The sequence below is a fragment of the Panicum hallii genome, chromosome 4, assembly GCF_002211085.1.
Source record: "Panicum hallii strain FIL2 chromosome 4, PHallii_v3.1, whole genome shotgun sequence".
Taxonomy (NCBI): domain Eukaryota; kingdom Viridiplantae; phylum Streptophyta; class Magnoliopsida; order Poales; family Poaceae; genus Panicum; species Panicum hallii.
Genome location: NC_038045.1, coordinates 5,264,033 through 5,282,836, shown reverse-complemented (window position 1 = coordinate 5,282,836; position 18,804 = coordinate 5,264,033). Strand labels below are relative to the sequence as shown.

At 46.1% G+C, this 18,804-nt stretch overlaps 1 protein-coding gene across 4 annotated transcripts; it reads right to left on the bottom strand.

Moving 5' to 3' along the window:
• Positions 1–15,307: 15,307 nt before the first annotated feature.
• Positions 15,308–18,582, bottom strand: LOC112890250 (protein RDM1). 4 transcript variants are annotated; one of them, XM_025957154.1, is made up of 4 exons: positions 18,448–18,582; positions 18,236–18,367; positions 17,675–17,824; positions 15,308–16,035 (listed from the first exon to the last, which is right to left on the bottom strand). In XM_025957154.1, exons 2-4 carry the CDS (start codon positions 18,363–18,365, stop codon positions 15,635–15,637), a joined length of 681 nt encoding a protein of 226 aa, XP_025812939.1. In that variant the 5' UTR covers positions 18,366–18,367; positions 18,448–18,582; the 3' UTR covers positions 15,308–15,634. The 4 variants fall into 4 exon arrangements, with proteins under 4 accessions (XP_025812939.1, XP_025812941.1, XP_025812940.1 ...); XM_025957156.1 differs by having other exon boundaries at positions 15,308–16,032; XM_025957155.1 differs by having other exon boundaries at positions 18,473–18,568.
• Positions 18,583–18,804: the final 222 nt, after the last annotated feature.

Here is an 18,804-nt window from a genome sequence, read left to right as displayed (position 1 = left end):
CCAGGATGCAAAGCTTATATGATAACATTTTTTTCAACGATCTTTTTTTTTCAAGACTAGATCATCTGACAAGCTAGCTAAAGAGTAGCCATAGTGTAAAAACACCACCACGTCAGCGCCATCGTCCTTAGAGAAAAATGCATTTGAAGGCATCTATAGGGGGTTATTTGGAAAATTGGAGCGAGGTCAGAGGGGAATCCAACTTTGACAAACTTTTAGCAGGGAAAATGGAATTTTCAGTAAACACGTCTGTTTGCACAAGAACCGCAGGATTTTGAGAGAAAAAAAGTTGTAGCTCTGCAAACAATTCCATTCCATAAGCTACAGAAAGAAAAAAACATGAGGTGATCAGATTGCTCCACAAGACAAATGGAACTGTGACACCATAAACACAGTAAAAAGATACTGAGAACATCATTTGGTCGCTCTCGTCATTGTGAACATACAGCAATTCTGGGCGGTCACCTAACCTTGACAGTACATAAACAAGTGGTCTCGCATGCACGTAAGGATCGCTGCATTTGACCTGGTGAAGCCAGGGGAAAAAAATGCATTGACTTTTTAATGCCGTCGATGCTCGGTTGATAAACTGTAAACGCCACTGCATTTTCCTAGAAAAATCAGGCGGGATTGGGGGCTAAACTGAGAGACATGAGGAAAATGAAGGACCAACCGACAGGAAGAGCACCAGAGTCAGAGACACAATAGGAATCCTGAAGAGCCCTTGAACTTAGCAATTCAAGTAGCTTGTGTGGACGACATGAGCTCAACCACCTGCCTATACTGCTGCTTGCGATGTACATGAGGCCGAGAGGATCATATCATGCCCGCTGTTCAGCTGTCATGGGTCGTGGCACAATTTGTTTAGTGTTTTGATGGAATTAAGAACTCAATTATTGGAGAAGTGTGTGTCCCCTGAAGTAGGAAGATTTTTCTGTTGACTGAATCCTTTCCTCCAATTTTCAAAAAAGGAATCCTTTCCTCACGTCTCAATTTCACAACAAGATACCTTACGATACGCTCGACGCTTATGAATTTCCTTGAAAGAAGGTACTCCAGATGGCAAGTTACTTTTAGATCACGCTACATTTTTTTGAAAAAAAACATAATACATACGCAAATGCTCGTACACACACAAAGTCACTATGAATATACAATAACACGAAAGCACGATTGCTATCTAGCATTTCCTTGGCGATTCTTCTGGAGAGGGCTAGGACAAGTCATCTACCTATCCATCATCTGGCTGAGCAAAAGAAAACGGCCGGCCTCATCGCCATCTCCATCAGTGACACAAAAACAAGATGCTCCTGTCGCCGTCGGCCTGTTGTTACATGCACACGGCACCAAGCGCTCTAAGCCATGTTGAGAGTGCACCGACGGCAGTGCAAAAAAACAAGCCGGGGAGAACTCTTCTTCTCAAATGTTCCGCAAGAATACTGCATTCCCTAACGAAGATATCTTCGCCTTGGCTGTGAATGAGCACCTCCAAAAAACTGGACCGTGCCGGTTTCGTGCGGGGTTCTGCTTTTGGGTTGCAGAATGCAGAACTTGGGTCATTATCGTACCAGTGCGCTCCTTTCAATCCGGAATAGGTGCAGACAGGACATGCACTGGTTGAACCGTTTGATCGAAATTGGACGGTCCGAGGTAAGTGCAAATGTTCTGATAGGGCATCATGTAACCATGATTTCCCATCCATCTTGACAGGATGGAATGAAGACACCACAGGACTCTTGGGCTCATAGACTCTTCGCAAAAGATTGCACTCCCAGCAGGTGCAGGCAGGACATGACCGTTAAATGTTTCGATCGAAAATGAACGGTTGGATATATATGCTAGTGGCTAAGTTTTCTTTAGAGCATCGGAATTTCTCAAGCTGTCTTGACAGAATGAAAGAGAATATAGATAGAATATAGGCTCTGCCGGGTTGATGTATAGATTCTTGCACAAAATCCCCTAGAATCTTTACAGCCTGTATAGATAGGGAGCCAAAAAAAAAGGTAAGATACATAGTTCGGTCACCTCTCCATGCATGTGACGTGCTTAGAGAAAGAATCCAGAATTCCTTGCGCTTCAACTAGATCCTATAAAAATTCAGAGCAAAGGTCCCTCTCCTAAGTAACAATCACTACAAAATCATTACCAGATTAGATGCTAGCAATTCCATAATCTCTTAAAATTGAAAATTCCAATTAGTAGTACTGCAGCATTTGAAATTCATCGGATAACTGCGAATATGCGCTAAATCTGGCCACAACTAGTCGACCCTCCAAGTTGCATTGGCTACGTTTGCGAATCAGCCAGGAGCTCGATCGCATGGCATGCCATGGCATGATGGCGTAGCATCTTCGGGACTGGAAACTGGCGGCGCACGTGCGCGCGTGCCCCGGCCCGGTGTGACTAATTAGCTCGATCGTCGCAATGCTCCGCTGGCGCTGGCGGCGATGAAGATGATGAACATGAACACACACATCATCAGCTACCTAGCTGTCTCGATCTGTACCCTTGGAGACCCCATCCGCTCCGGGTTGCTGCTGAGCCACCTGACCCTGAGCACTCGACTCGACCACACGTGCGAGCTTGCTCTCTCTTGCGACGACGGTGCTCGTCGTCGCTCGCGCGTGTCGCCGTCCAGTCCAGGTACGCAGACAAATTAAACGCCGCGCGTCCATGCTGGACCATGTAGATGCAGACAAAAGGGCGAGAGCAGACGAAGGTGCGTACAGCCATGTATCCAGGACATGGAGCCAAGCCGTCCACACGCTCTCCGATCCTTTGGACATTTAGACAGGCTAGGCACGGCAGCAGGGTCAAGCCCAGCACCTGCTCAAGAACGCGGCTGGCAAGAAGGTAGCATAAGCTAGGCAAGCAAGCGACAAGGTACAAGTCCAGTGCAGGCAGTTCCTCCAGCTGCCTGGCTGTGAGAGACGCTGACGACCCACCTGGTGACCTCAATCTTCAGATCGCAGCACATACAGATATGTATTTTTTTTTCCCCAGTTACAGCTATAGTAACGTAGTGATCGGCCTCTGGTCTGGCCGCACATGCTGTAGCTAGGAGCAGGCTGTATTAGTTCTACGATGATGCGTCCATAAATCCATCCACCTGATAACCCGATCCTGCTTACTCCTTTTATTTGTGACTGAAGTAGGTTAGCTCGCCATGGCATGATTGCCCAATGACCGAAGAAACAAAAAAGACGACGCAAAAGGGAGACGAGAGTCGACGACAAAGATGCCGCTTTATCTCCACTTCGCGTCTCAGCGTCTGGTCACGCTCACGCTGCATAGCTTATCCGCCCCGGGCCGGGCCTCGCGAGAGCGAGAGAGTTCGGTCGCGGCCGGTGTCGCGTGGCGTGACTCACCGCGCACCCAGAGTCCCCTTGCCACTGTGCACGCGAGCTAGCCGAGCCCACACGGCCAGAGCTCCGGGCGCCGACGTGCCTTTCTTCTGCAGGATAACCTCGGTTGGTCCCGAGTCCTGACGAGAGCAGCCGATCGATCGATCTGGATGAGGCGATGGGTCGAGCTAGCATAATACGCTTTGCTTATTATCTCGGTGGAGAAGATGGCCGATCTCGTCGCGGAGGTGCGATCGCCGGAGAGATCCTGCTGCCTTTTTCCTGCCGTCAGTGCGTGATAAATTAACCCGGTTTTAGGTATGTTTGGGGGTGCTTTTTTTTTTCGATTGGGATGCATGGGGGCCAGCCAGGAGCATACATGGCATCGCTGGCTTTATCTTTTCTGGAAGACAGTGTGCTTATTAGCGGATGGCAAAGTTAAAAGGTGCATCTGTGAAAAAGGCTTCGCACTAGCGACGATCAGAGCATGTTTTTTTGTGGCTTGGCTTCGCACTAGCGATCTGTGTCGTGCATACACTGGACCGTACCCCGTGACCTGCTGCTCAGGCCTGCATACAGGCAGGGTCTGAGCTTAAGAGATTGCAGTACAGTACTATGGAAGAAGCTACAAGGCAGCTCACACACGCACGCATGCAGTTTGTGCTTCCTTCCCGAACTTTCCTTGCAGCTTCGTCCAAGCAAGCTCTGTGTTCTGGACTGTCGGCCGGCCTGACATGCGGTCCTCGTGTGGTGGCTGGAGGATGGCCGACGCGGAACACGACTTCCATGAGGCGGAATCCGAGCAGGCGACCTGGGCCGAAACTTCGGCGTCTTTGGATGCGGCAGCCTGTGGGCTACTGCTTCAAGGCCCACAAATAATCTGCTTTCATTTATTTTCAGTTTTCACTCGGAAGCCATAAAAGATTAAATGCGCATCCATGCACAGAAACCCCGTTTCAGCACTTCATCATCGTCACCGTTGCATTGGGGAACAACTGTAACAACTCGGTCACAAGTTACAACATCAGATCTAAATAGAGCAGCATATCCATCGGACGACCACAAAATGAAAAGTTTCTTCAGAAAACCGGTGACCATACCTCCAGCAACAAACAAGTAAACAACTTTATCTATCCAATGGGCAAAGCCACAATGGTAATCCAAGGAGCTAGCCAACCGGGCTAGAGTCCGTTTCGGAGGATATAGATGGCGTAGCGGAAAAAAATTCTCTACAGCGCGCTGCAGTCCCAAGCCGCTGCCGCCCCTCACATTTTATGAACGCAGGTCCACAAGCAGAAACAGCCCACGGCGCGCTCGATCGGCTGGGACTCAACGCGCTCGGCTCGGCTCTGCTATCTCGCGTGGACGGCAGGAGTCACGACGTGGGTTAGTTTTGGATTGTTCCGATAATTACGTTATGCAAAAGGAAAAACGCGGCACTGCTTGCGATCCTTGCCGCCGCCGCCGCCGACTAGCGATCCTTGCCGCGCCGCCGCCGTTCCGGTGTTGCATCCTTGCCGTCTCCTATCCTCAAGGTTCGTATCTCGCACGTTGGATCTTGTGTTGCTTCATCTCGTCTCCTCTCCTCAAGGTTCGCATCTCATACATGCACAGCTGTTGTACAAACACCTTGCCGGCGTGAGTCGACGTGGAGGAAGGAGGGCATGAGAGCAACGCACCACGTGAGGACATGGCAAGCCAGATCACAGTCCCTGTTGCGCACGAGAACTCCGCAATTGTTAGGGACGGTGGAACCAACGATCAGCCGATAACACAAGTAAAATATTCTATAATTATTCATTACATATATCTAATTGCTATTGATCTGTGTGACTGTATTTTTTTTATAATAGATTGTTAATAAAGATGGACCAACTGTGAATATCTTTTACGTCTAAGACTGATGCCTATGAGAAGTACAACACCTATGCTGGTACAGTAGGGTTCAGCATCAGAAAAAGCGATTTAAAGCGTCGAGCAGATAAAACTATATATTCCAGAGTGTTAGTTTGCAGCAGCCAAGGACATGCAGAAGCAAGTTTATCACATGCCAGTATAAGAATGGGTTGCAAAGCTCTTATTAAATTTGGTGTCAGCAGAGAGGGGGTTTGGACAGTGGAAAAGGTTGAACTTGATCACAATCATGTGTTAGCCACACCAAAAAGAAGTAGCACATGTTGAGGTCCCAATGAAACGTTATAGATGCAGACAAACAACTCATTGCTCAAATACGAGAAGCTGGGATGAAGCCAATACAAGTGTATGAGTCCATGAAGCAGTTTTATGGTGGGGCTGACAAAGTTCCCTTCTTAAGGATGGATTGCAATAATGCGATTGGCCATGAGCGGAATAAGTACTTAGAATCCAATGATGCACAAATATTGTTGGAATACTTGAAGAACAAGCAGATAGAGAATCCTGCATTTTTTTATGCCATGCAAATTGATAAGCAAGATAGAAGGATAGCCAATTTCTTTTGGGTCGATGGTCAGTCTATTATGGATTATGCATGCTTTGGTGATGCAGTGTCGTTTGACACCACATTTCAGACAAATAAGTTTGAGATGCCTTTTGCTCCACTCCTTGGAACCAACCATCACAAGCAAACAATAATTTTTGGAGCTGCATTGTTGTTTAATGAAACTATTGAATCATTTGTTTAGCTGTTTCAAACTTTTTTGACAGCAATATCAGGCAAGCAGCCAAGCACAATTTTTACTGACCAAGATGCAGCTATGGCAGGAGCAATTGCTTATGTATTTCCGAATACAAGTTATCGACTTTGTTTGTGGTACATTTATCTAAATGCAACTAAACATCTTAGTCATGTAATTCGTAAGTATCCTGAGTTTTTATATGCTTTTAAAAGATGTGTCTATGAAGATAGATCAGAAGAGTATTTCATAAAGATGTGGAATGAGTTGTTGAGTAAATATAATCTTCAAGAGAACTCATGGCTGCTAAAACTGTACGATTTGAGGGAAAAGTGGGCTGTTGTTTATCGTAGCTCTTTTACTGTTGATATGACAACAACTCAAAAGAGTGAAGGTATGAATAATATCTTTAAGAAAAGATTTCGTAGGAAATTCGGTCTTTCTGAACTCCTTGTCGAATATGACAAGGTTTCCGCTTCTCTACGTGAAAATGAGTTGGATGAAGATTTTAAAACACTTACAAAGATCCCAGTTACTTGTGTCCCAAATTTGCCTTTGTTCAAGTCTGCTGTTGAATCATATACTAGGAGGATGTACAAAAAGTTTCAGACAGAATTTACAAAACATCATGAGTATTTCTGTAAATTGTTAGAGACTGAGGGGTCAACATCGACCTTCATGGTTACACATATGCATTCTGATTATGGAGCAACAGTTGTATTCAACATTGCAGAAAGTTTAAATCCATAGGTATGTACCCTAATTTCAAGATAGAATTGCGGTTGTAATATATATTGCTGATCACTATCTTTCATATCTTTTAGCTATATTATGCAAGCATGCTTTCAAAGTATTTAATAAGAATGATATTTTTATTTTACCATCTCAGTATATACTAAGCAGATGGACAAAATATGCAAAAAGAGGGCATTATGTTGAGAAGAAAGGAAGGGAGAATTTGAATTTGAAAGCACGTGCTGCACGTATCTCTCGAAAGGCAACATCCCTTGCATTAAAGTGTTCGGCATTAGAACCACTTCTTGATGATTTGGAGAGGTCATTAGACAAGTGGGATGGGGGCTGATCATTCACTAAACAAGATGCGAGAAAATGAAGCTCCTTTAATTGTTTCAAATGATCATGTCGTAGACTCAGAAAATTATCAAATATCATTTAGATTCCTCATGTAGTAAAAGGTCCCAAAAGTAAACGAGCAAAGAATGTTGTGGAAAACAAGACAAGGAAGAAAAAGAAAAGTTGTGAAGAGAAAGGTAATGATTTATTCAGGTACTGAATTTTTTATTACCAACTCATATTTTTTAATTGTTGCAAATATATTTCAGATGTCGTAGGAGAAGAAACAAGGAACACTAGTGACAATAGTGGTGGCAATGCGGCAGTACCTGGTATTTATCTTGATCAACTTTCCGACCACTGCGCCTAATTTGATGCAAGGAGGATATACAAATCTTTTGCTTTTGCTTGGTCTTGATCAAAATGCCTCAGCTGCACGAAAATTATAATTTGATGCAGGAGCAAATGATACAACATTTGAAGAATAGGACAGCTTAGTTATTGAAAATGTGACAGCCATACATGTTACTGAATAAATTGTGTATGATACATCGTACATTTGTTCTTTCATATCGATATATTTGTGTCACTATTTTACAAACATACAAACTCCTGTACTGCACTTTTGGATGTTGCAACACAATTTATTTGCTTAGCTACATCTTCCCTGAGCAATGCATACACAATTTGCTAGACCATTGCTATTACTAGTAAATTGCTATTCCGGTATCCATCTTTTCTCAGCCTTTTCCATCAGCTCTCTACTACTCTTCCAAAAGTCCAGACATTTAAAATGCAACACTTCATCTGTGATCCTGACGACGACTTCTCCTCCTAGTAATTACAGTAGCTGAAATAAAGTAGTTGCCGCTGGACCTAAACATAACGAGAACACAACCATGGATGATGTACGCTGCAACAGGAGCGGCCACATCGATGTTGCTGCTCAGACATTTCGTCGAGCAGTTGGTAAGCGTATTGTTGCTGCTGCCTCTGGGCATGGAGGACGAGGCTGTAGCCACTGCAGCAGCACCGGCGGGGTGAGGACGGACGCTTTGCTGACTGCCGAGTTGAGCGTGATGGAGAGTGGACGTGTCGTTGTGCACGTGCCGAGATCAAGGTGGTGTTGCGCGTCGGCGTCGAGGCGGAGGCAGCGAGCAGGGAAACAGCAAGGCGGCGGGGGCAGGGGCAGCGGCGGCGGCTGGGGCAGGGGCGTGCAGGAAAAGGGGAGAGGCGGCAGGGCGGGGACGGGGGGAGGTGCGAGCAGGGAAACCGGCAGGCAGCGGCGGCGGCGCAGAAACCAGGTGCGGTGGCTTGAGGGCGAAAAACGAGCCTGCGACGGTTGGAGTGCCGCCTAACTCGCCACGGCGCGCCACACTTTTTCCGCCACAGGTGTGGTGGCCGTTTTGAGCGCCACAAGTTAGGCACGCTGTGGCGGGTTAGACGGCACTCCAAACAGCCCCTTAGTCTCCACGGAGCCGCAGAGAAAATTGCCTACGAGCCGAGGAGTCCAGGTCCAGCCGATTCTGTCACGTGGCCTGCGTAATCGAAGACGTGAGGGGCGGCAGCGGCGAGGAGTCTGCAGCGCGCAGTAGGCGATTTTTTTCCGGCTTAGCAGGTGAAGACGCACCTGGTCTGCATGTTTTTTACAATTATTATACCATTAAAATTGGGTAACCGCTCTTGAATTGAATGGAATATATACCGGAAAGTTCATCCTATTGTTGCCTTGCACCCAACAACCATGCATCCATGTATGCTCTGCAGTTCTGTTCCTTAGTTTTTTGCCGACATAATCTTTCAGGAAGCGGGAGGAACCAGCAATTTTGTGTCTCTTCATACGCTTGCCTTTTGTGCTAACTGTACACACATTTAGTCCTTGGTTGGCCTACTTCTTGCCTCTGGGCTGGCAGCTGCTGCAACAAATGAGACTGCCAACACATAATTTCGGATCCAAAACAGCAGACAAACGATCACAATTTCAGATTGTCATATTAACTTCTGAATCTCGCCAGGAAAAATAGAACGAATTGGTCTACATTACATTGACTTTCAGCAACCAACATATGCATTAAACAATGAACACAGCTACTGTCGAAGAGGAGATCACTGTTTGTTTGGAGGAGTGGCATCAAAAGAAGACAATGATATCTGCACGTTGCTTTCTTTCTTCCTCGGAGGAGGAATTGAACAAGCATCTGGATCAACACCGTGGTCTTACATTTCAATCTGGCCTCGTCTGAAAAGGCTCGTTCTGAACTCGATGACAAATTTCAACAGTTCAATCAAAACGAACCAGACAATTACAAAGCACCACAGCCAAGTTTATCTAACAAAAGAGAAACATCACTTTGTTCACTAAAAAATGATGGCTTTATTTGCATCTTAAACAAACATTAACTAAAAAGAAAAAGAAAAATAAACACTCTTGAGAAATTGAGGACCGGAAGATGCAAATGCTCAATTGGTACAGCTGATGGCCATTTGCGAGAACTCATCTTGCCAGCAGTGAGCAAGCTTACTGTAATGTGGTGCGCTTTAATTCGCTCCACAATGGTTATTGCTTGCAAGAATCCATCTGAATGAACAATTATGCACATAAAATGCGGAAATACCACATATTGTAATTGAAGCAATTATACATCCTTTAGCACTGCACTACACTTCCTTTCCAACCGCAACGACTAACTGTTACTTGATAGTACACAATGCTTGGATCGATGTCGTTGGTCAGTTGGCGTCATGAATGCAACCATATGTGCCATCAAGTTTCTGGTATAGGATGACCTTCTAGTTTGTCAATACTAGAGGGTGTCGACACCACCAACCCCCCGACCACCAGCTCTCCAACCCATGCATCATCCCTATCTATCGTCTCATTTGGATGAACATCCATGACGCCCCCGGTGAACGCGGATGGTGTCGGTGACTGCACCTTGGGAGATTTGGATGGATTGTGCCCAAACCCCACACGGTGAGGATCCACCCACTTCAATGGCAGCACAACCCCGTGCATGTCTCCTGCACAAGGAGGTGCCGCCTCCCACGCTCCTACGGTACACCACCTCAGCTGGAATCGGTGCTTCCCTAAGCTTCACTGAATCTCTATCGACGTGATTGAACGGAACCGTGGTTCCGAGCGCGATCGTCGGGAGGATGTTGTTGTATGGACAGGGAGGCTAACGATATCATCTGAATCCCACCTAATCGTTGGAGACGACGATGACATTCTCGACACTTGTTGACTTTGGCGCCTCCATAACTATACCACCTATCTACCTCATTTGTTTGGCTCACTGCAATGTCTCAAAAGAAAAAAAAATCGCGGAGAAAAATTATCCCATGACTCCTTGATTGCTCTGAGTAAAAAAGAGACGTTCCAATACTAGCATTGGCCAATAAGTGATCAGCAAAATATTTTATAGCTGCGTTGTTTAACATACAGATCGAGCATTTGAATACTAGCAACTCATGCATAACCACTGTTGCACAACTGACATGTGCCTGCTGAAATTGAGCTGCACATGCTTCCTGCCCCTTCAATTCACACGAATGGCCCGGCTGTCCTTCCACTACACTGCACCGTATCCGTCAATGCAGGACCAATTTTCTTGGGCCAGATCAGCTGGGACGGTGTGTCGCGATGAAGCGACCAACGGAGAGTCCATCATCACAGCTCCCAATTTTCTGGCCCGGCATGCAAAATCGTCGCACAATGTGATTTCGGATAGAAGACATCGGTATGATGGCAACCGATCCAGACTCGCAGTCTGTTTTGGTCCGTGGCTGTCAGCCGTGAGCCGTGTGATCGAATCGGACCTGCAGAAGCAACGATAAAAATGGAAGGCACCACCGGTGCCCTCCAAACGAAATGATCGACGCCTGCAAAGCGCGCCTCAGGCCTCGCATCTTCAGCCGACAGCCGGGCAGCGTGCGCGTACTCGTGCGAGCACGACGGGGCGCGTGGGGAAGCTTGCCGTCTCAGTTGCCGTCCTCCTGCTGTTTCCCGCCGCTCTCGGCCAGACGAGCGCCGCCGAGGTCAGCCGGCCACTATTCCTGCGGTTCCGCTACGAGTCAGGCTACCATGACGCGCCCGTCCAATACCCACACGGTGGCTTCCATGGCAGCACAACCCCGTGCTTGTCTCCTGCACAAGGAGGTGCCGCCTCCGACGCTCCTGCGGTACTCCACCTCAGCTGGAATCAGCGCCGTCCTAAGCTTCACAGAATCTCTATCGACATGATGGATGGGAAGGCTAACGATATCACCTGAATCCCATCCGATCGCTGGAGACGACAACATTCCATCGCTGGCTTCATTGGCGCCTTCATAACTACACGACCTACCTACCTCATTTGTTTGGCTCACTGCAATATCTCATAAAAATAAATTCAAGGAGAAAAATTCTCCCATAACTCCTTGATTGCTCTGAGTAAAAAAGAGACGTTCCAGTACTGTAGAGCATTGGCCAGTGAGTGATCAGTCGCTTGAACAGCAAATCAATTTATAGCTGCGCTATTGTTTAACATACACATCGAGCATTCGAATACTAGCAACTCATCCAGATCGTCCTTATTTCTCACCAGTTTGTCATGCATAACCACCATTGCACAACCGATCTTCGCAAAGGGAGGCATAACTCTCACTGACACGTGCCTGCTGAAATTGAGCTGCACGTGCCTCCTGCCCCTTCACATGAATAGTTCAGCTGTCGTTCCACTACTATACTGCACCACAGCCGTCATTGCAAGACCACTTTCTTGGGCCGGATCAGGGACGGTGTGTCTCGATGAAGCGATAGACGGAGAGCCCATCACGGCTCCAAATTTTCTGGTCCGGCACAGAGAGACTTGAGAGTGTAAGATCTAATTAGGATCTGCTACTGCGAGATTAGACCAGGATGTACTCTGCAATTTGCTTGATCTAGAAATAGAGAGAGAGATTGAGAGATGCAGGAGAGGGCACGGGGTATACCTTCGTGCCCTAGGCCGGCGGCGGATGCAGAAGTGCCTGCCATGGCGGTGTAGCGCAGGGATGGGAGCAGTTCGGCCGTAGACGTACAAGGTCGCGGTGGCCGACGGTGTGGGCGCTTCCGCGAGCTCGGGGTCGATGCAGGGGCGTCGAGGGTGATGCCGGAGGAACTTCCCGCCGCTTACCGCGCTCAAGTTAGATCGGCTAGGTTGACTTGTAGATGGGGTGGCGGCGGCCGGTGAACCTCGTGACCCGAGCCGCTGGCCCCCACCTCCTTTTATATTGCGCGGCGCGACGGGGGCCCACCAGCTAGGGTTGAGCTGGAGCGCCCCCGATCAGAGCGCGTGGGTGAGGTAGCCCATCGGCCCGTTAGGGTCCGATGGGCTAGGAGATCAATCTAACAGAGAGAGCATCGTCAGTCCACACACAATGGGATTTCGGATCGAAGACAGGGCTATGGCAACCGATTCAGACTTAGGAGTCCGTTTCGGTATGTGGCTGTCAGCCCTGTGACCGAATCGGATCTGCATGAGAGGGCACCCCACGGGTCTACCGGTGCCCTCCAAAACGAAAGGATCGAAGCCTGCAAAGCACGCCTCAGGCCTCGCGTCTTCAGCCGACAGCCGGCCAGCGTGCGCGTACTCGTGCGAGCATGATGGGGCGCACGGCGAAGCTTGCCCTATTCGCAGTCTCAGTTGCCGTCCTCCTATTGTTTCCCGGCGCTCTCGGCCAAACGAGCGCCGCCGATGTCGGCCGGCCACTTTCATGGGGCTGGTCCGGGTCGGGCCAGGTGGCTACCTCCACCTGGATCGCCATTGCTGGCCACCGGAGCTGACGGAGTGCCCCGTTCGCTTTGTAAAAGTGCACGAGCTCTCTCCATGCGCTTGGTCGCGGTGAACCGGCGACGTTTGATGTTGACGGTGCTGCGGCACAAGAACGTAGCTAGCCGAACGATGGAGAGTGGAAGTAGAGCTGTAGAGAGGATGACGGCCATCTTACGGTAGTGTTTACCAGTTATTTGGTAGATAAACTAATTTTAGTTGGATGGATTCAAACAGAACCAGCTAATTTTCTGCTAAAAGTTAATATAAAGCTCTTCTAGATAACTTGATAGCTACTATCTAGCTAGCTGGTTCAATCTAATTAATTCTAACTAGCCAGTTAATGAATTAGCTATGTAGCTAGATGGATCCAAACAATTTTAAGTTTTGATTTCATCGTATCTCCAAGCAAAGACTACTAGGGGTATATTGTGGGACTCAGGATGTTATATATGTTCACATATATGCTTCTGCATTCAGAATCTATTCATTAAGAAACACAACATGTTAACACATTCAGAACTGAATTATTCCGTTTTAATTTGTCAGCTGCCTTCTCTAACAGATACGATTTTTAAATGCGTTAGCAAATTTCAATACAATTTTTTAAATGTGTTAGCAAATTTCAAAACTCTCTAGTTATAAACAAAACGATTGCCTTGTGTGTATATATTTGACTAATTACTAGTACAAAGATATGAAGCTTGACTTTTTGAAATCCTAATGCGTTAATTAATTTCAAAAGGTGGGAAAACAAGTAACACTCAACTAGTTGATTGCACGTATAATATTCCTTTGTAACTCAAAAACAGTATTACAATTGTTCAACATTTTCATTGTTGTTGGATTGAACAAACTTGTATGCCCCTTCATATATTTTATTATAGATTGAAATGATCCATCGACCAGATATCATGCCAGTAATCAATGCAAGGCTTCATTAATGCTATATCAGGGTAGCACTAATACTTGATTGGTAGTTTTGAAGACCTGCACCAAATCACCCCTCTCGGGTTGGAACAAGAACGCCCAAACCCTTACCTTCCTCCCTACCACCAAGGCAATTGATTACTCGTCCCCGTATCTGTTGTTGCAGCCTACCCACCATGCATGAACCTAGAGTTCAAAATCGGAAATCATATAGTCATCTTGTTCTAAATCTTCTAGCTTGAGTCAGGTTAGAAGTCTAGGGGGAGTCGCTGGAAACTTCGGTCTATGTCTCTTTCCGACCTCCGCTCTGAACTTCTGTTTTTCCCTTTTTCTAAAATGAAAATGGGGTGGAGACTCGTCTCGGAAAAATACAGTCATTTTGTTTGCTCCAATGTCTCAGTATGCTGCGAGATATAATTAGAAAAGGAAGACAATGGGGGATATTGGCAATTCTTATCACTTGGGTAACACAATAGGCCATTTATACTGGGAAGTGAGTAGCGCATTGAAGTAGTGCGAGAAAGTCCGCCTTGCTCTCCATATTTGTATGTAAGATCATCACCTTTTTTGCTAGTGACATGTCAGCTTGACAGTCAGTTAGTTTGACCATTTTATTACAGCAGAATACTTTTATTCTGTTCTGTCATGCCTAGCGGGTGAGTTAGGGATTACAACACTTTGCTGGTAAGCTCATCATTTTCCTCAGAGGTGCCGGTAAGCTCATCTATTTTGTGCCCTTTTGGTCATGCATTTATATACTTATGTGGTTTCTTTTTTTTTGCCGCATACAGCGTCAAAGAAATGCAGCGATAATGGGGGCACAAACAAACACTGGTGAGCTATATATGCTGATGTCTGCAACACTTCACGCGCTCCCATTTCCAGTTGGCAGTTGCCAAACCAGTTACAAGCTGCAGTGCTAATGTGAAATGCAATGTGGGCTGTCTGCAGCAGCGCAGCTTGGAACGTGAAGGGAGCCAAACCAAACGCATGAGGCCATGAAGGATTGAAGAGCACACAAGCTTAGCTTCTCTGCACAAAAACTGCATGAGCCGGCGTCTCTTTACAAATGGTATAGCTACAAACATGCCCTATTGAGTGAGAGCTTAACTTAATTATCTTCTTTTACAGAAAATCTGTGACATTGGAGAACGGAGAAAACCAAGTAGATAACAAACATGATTACCTCGATCAATAAGACATCGGAGAAAGCCAAATAGATAAAGCCAAATAGTATGACTATATCGCATCACTGTAAGTGTTCCATGGTTGCAGATCCACAAGCCGCAGGAGTATTCTTTAGTTAAGAGATTCGCAAGCAAGTATCATTTGTCAATCAAGTATGACTTCATGTGCTAATTAATGTCCAGGCCCAACACCAACAATGTGTTCTCCAAACTAGTTGTGAAAGATTGCACAATTAAAAAAAACTACTCTCTGATCAAAACATGCTAATACTCTGCAACAATTAAAAAAGTCTGCTTTTTATTTTGGATAACATATGCTCAGAGAGGGATACAAAGATTGTTATTTCCTAATTTATATTCATAATTGTCACAACTCCAAAATGCCCAATAAAAACCTAACTTAGGAACCAGCAGGGCATGAAATACATATCGATCACAGCAGTACTATTTGAGTAGCAATATATAGACATATCCAAAGTACAAACTTCGGTCCCACATCAAAGGAAGCTCAACGCTTAACAGCCCTACACTCAGACACACTAGTATTTTAGCGACACAACAACAGCCAAAGCACAAGATGAAGCACGAAAACCAAGGATTAATCCTTTGTAGGCAGACATGTTAGAAGTCATACTGCATCATGACAGGTAATGTCAAGTATCAAAGCCAGAGTAAACCCCACTCCCCCTCAGGAGCCGCTTCTCCTCCTCAACGTAGTTCTTCCCTCTGCTGGCCTGCCCCCGGTCCCTCTTCCGCTTCTCCTTCTGCGAGAAGGAAGCATTCTTATGGTCTTTCTCTAATAGTAACTGGTTTGGCGGTGCATTCTGCACACCAATAAGCTTCTCTCCTTCAGTTACAGCAGCCCTCGTGCGCTCCCGTTCTTCATAGGACTCAGGTGCATCTTCTTTGGCATCACGGTTTTTTCCGGTGGACCATGACCAGTTAGATTCCTCCTGAGGACGAACTGTCAAGACAGATGGACCACCACGGTATCCATGCCGGCTCAAAGCACTGAAATCCACACCACCAGTTTTCTTCTTCTTTGACATGGCTACTGTTCAAGAGCTAAAAACAACGTTAAAATATATACTTGGAAGTTGGAACAACGATCACTTGGAGTTCATATTACTACGTTGGAACCTGCTATTTAGCAAACAAAACTGTGCAGGCTTACAGCAGTCCCAAAATAGACAAAATAAAAAGGCCCAGCTTGTAAAGTTTGCTAATCCAACTTTATGGAAGGGAACACTGGATCTATGTAAGCATGATACATGGGATCTGACGCCCAGAGACTAGCTAAGTGCTGGCCAGAGGTGGTCAGCCTATGGACTTCTTCAGTAGCCCAAATTATTGTCTCAGCTCTCACAGGGTGGATGATAGCATCAAGACACCGATGCTCATCATCACTCCCAATCCTTTGCTGATCCCACCTTTTCAATAGGACATTAGTAAGGTAATGCAAGGGTTGTTCATACAACTGCTTCAGTGATCTGCCGAGTCCCAGCCATGATGAGAATGGGATTACGGAATCACGGTAAGCAGGAACTGGAATGTGCTTCATGTAATGTTGATACATTTTCGCCCTCCTGATCAGAGCACCTGCATGATCCCATTACTACGTTAGAAAGACCATTCCTGAGGATCTGCAACAGCTCAGTCCATGTTTCAGGGGTTCCCAGTTAAGACTTAAGAAACACTAGTTTCTTTCCCCGACGAACATTCTAGATCTTAAATTTAATACTTAGTTGCAACAAGTGCATTGAGGGTTGAGATTTGGTTGTAATTGAAAAAAAAAAAGATGCGATAAAACACACCACAGCTATATTTAAAAGCATATTTCTTATTTGCACAAACTCATACTTGGAAAACTCCAGAAACAAATTTCTTGAATATACCGGCTAACCAGTTACAGGTATTAGGTTAGTAAACCTGCAGCTACAGTAGTAAACCAGCTGAGAGTAAGAACTTGGGGCTAGTTAAGGAAAGGCAATTCAGTGCTATCACAATCTGGAAAAAACAAAAAGGGGGTTGTGTGTGTGTTGTTTTTTTTTTTTTTTTGGGGGGGGGGGGGGGGGCGGGGGGGGGGCAACATTTAAAAGAAAATCCGAGCTACTACTGTATGCAAGCATCAGTTTGGGAAACTCAAAGATTCAACTATCCAAATAACTCAAGGATAAGATTACACATAGGAGGCCTAGCTAAAGGTATACAAGATATCATAGACTTCACTCAAATCACATGAAGACTACCATAATCGAAGAGAGCTCTGGTTATGGTGATTACATTGCTAAAGTAGGTATCCCCCCCCCCCCCACACAATTCTTGGAGCAAAACTTGTTCAATCTGTTTCAGTTGCACGCCAACTTTTGTAAGGCAAACAGATATAAACTAAACAAGTCTATCCAACAACTTGTTTTATTAACTGTACATTCAATTTGACACATTAAGACTAGACCGATATGCAACAGACCAACAAATCTTCATAGGTGGTTCGGAAAAGTAGCATTCATGTATCATTGAGAAGATGAAATCTGAAAACTAATCTATTCATAATCAGGTCTCATATTAGGGCCAATGCACATTACAAAAACTTAAATAATCACAGTAAATCATCAATCAACCGTATTAGTTCATCATCTACCCACGAGTCTAACACACAAGTGTGAAGTGATTCACGAATCAAAAGCTCTCACCTTCTGCCGTCGAAGCAGCTTTGGAGGAATTGGGCAGACCAAAGGTGTTCCAACCATTCCCCTTACTGGCCTCATCATCAGAATCCGAGCTCATGGAATCATCAGAAGATACGTCCTGCGGTTCCTCATGCAGCGTAACCCTCTTCGCATCTAATAACCACAAGTGATGTAAGCACCACTCCATTAGAAAACAATCTTCATAGGTAGTCAAAAAGCAATCTCGTGTTTATATATGATCAATATAAAGCCTATGACCTATGTTGCATCATTGGCAAGGTTAAAGCTGAACACCAGTAACTACCTGACAACAGGTCACTAACGCATAAACCAGCCTACTCATAATTGGGCAATCAACCATCTCAGGGCCAAAGCAGACACAGAAATTTCAACAATCGCAGTGGACTACAAATCAACCATATCAAGGCTTCAAATTACCCGCGACCGCGAGAGACACATAAGCAAAGGGATTAGTGTGGCCTGAGTCAACAATTCACCGGATAGCTCTCACCTTCTAGGCTTCTACCTTTAAAAGAAAAAAGGAAAAAAAAAAAGAACTCTCACCTTGTGCTGTCGCAGCAGCTTTGGGAACGCTCCCGCCCTTCCCCTTCCCGGGCTTTTGGTCGGAATCCGAGCTCGAAGAACCGCCGGAAGACACGTCCTGGGGCTCCACCGACGGCGCCGCCCTCTTCATATCTGATACCCACAGGCTCGGTCAGAGCCCCTCCATCAGGAAACTGCTGAGAAAGCAGAGGAGCAGGGGATTGGGGCCTCACCTGAACCGGAGAGGATAAACCTCACCTGACGATATGTGGTTGGGGAGGAGGGGGAGGGGGAGCTCGCCGTCGCAGGTCGCCGGCGCCGGAGACAGATTCCGAGTAAATGGAAACCCTCGAGGCCTCGACGGCTTGGAAACCTTTTGGGCTTTTGAGAGACAGGATATATAGATCCTAATCATGGGCCGGCCTGGTAGATAAAATTGTCAACCGAAAGGGCAAAAAAAGGACATATGGGGAATGTGACGCATTAGGCCCAGTCCATGGAGCCCTCCTTCTCAGTTATCAAGATTACGATCTCTCCTTTTTTTCTTCCTTACGAAAAATACATACACACGGGCTCTCATGTGCACACCT

What these genes read in the sequence shown, in the direction of transcription:
- LOC112890250 (XM_025957154.1), bottom strand. Translation starts at nt 18,365, where the DNA reads ATGAAGAGGGCGGCGCCGTCGGTGGAGCCCCAGGACGTGTCTTCCGGC. An exon ending in AGCTGCTGCGACAGCACAAG is followed by an intron (nt 17,825 to 18,235) that starts GTGAGAGTTCTT and finishes TGTGGTTATTAG; the next exon opens with ATGCGAAGAGGGTTACGCTG. An exon ending in AGCTGCTTCGACGGCAGAAG is followed by an intron (nt 16,036 to 17,674) that starts GTGAGAGCTTTT and finishes GCTCTTGAACAG; the next exon opens with TAGCCATGTCAAAGAAGAAG.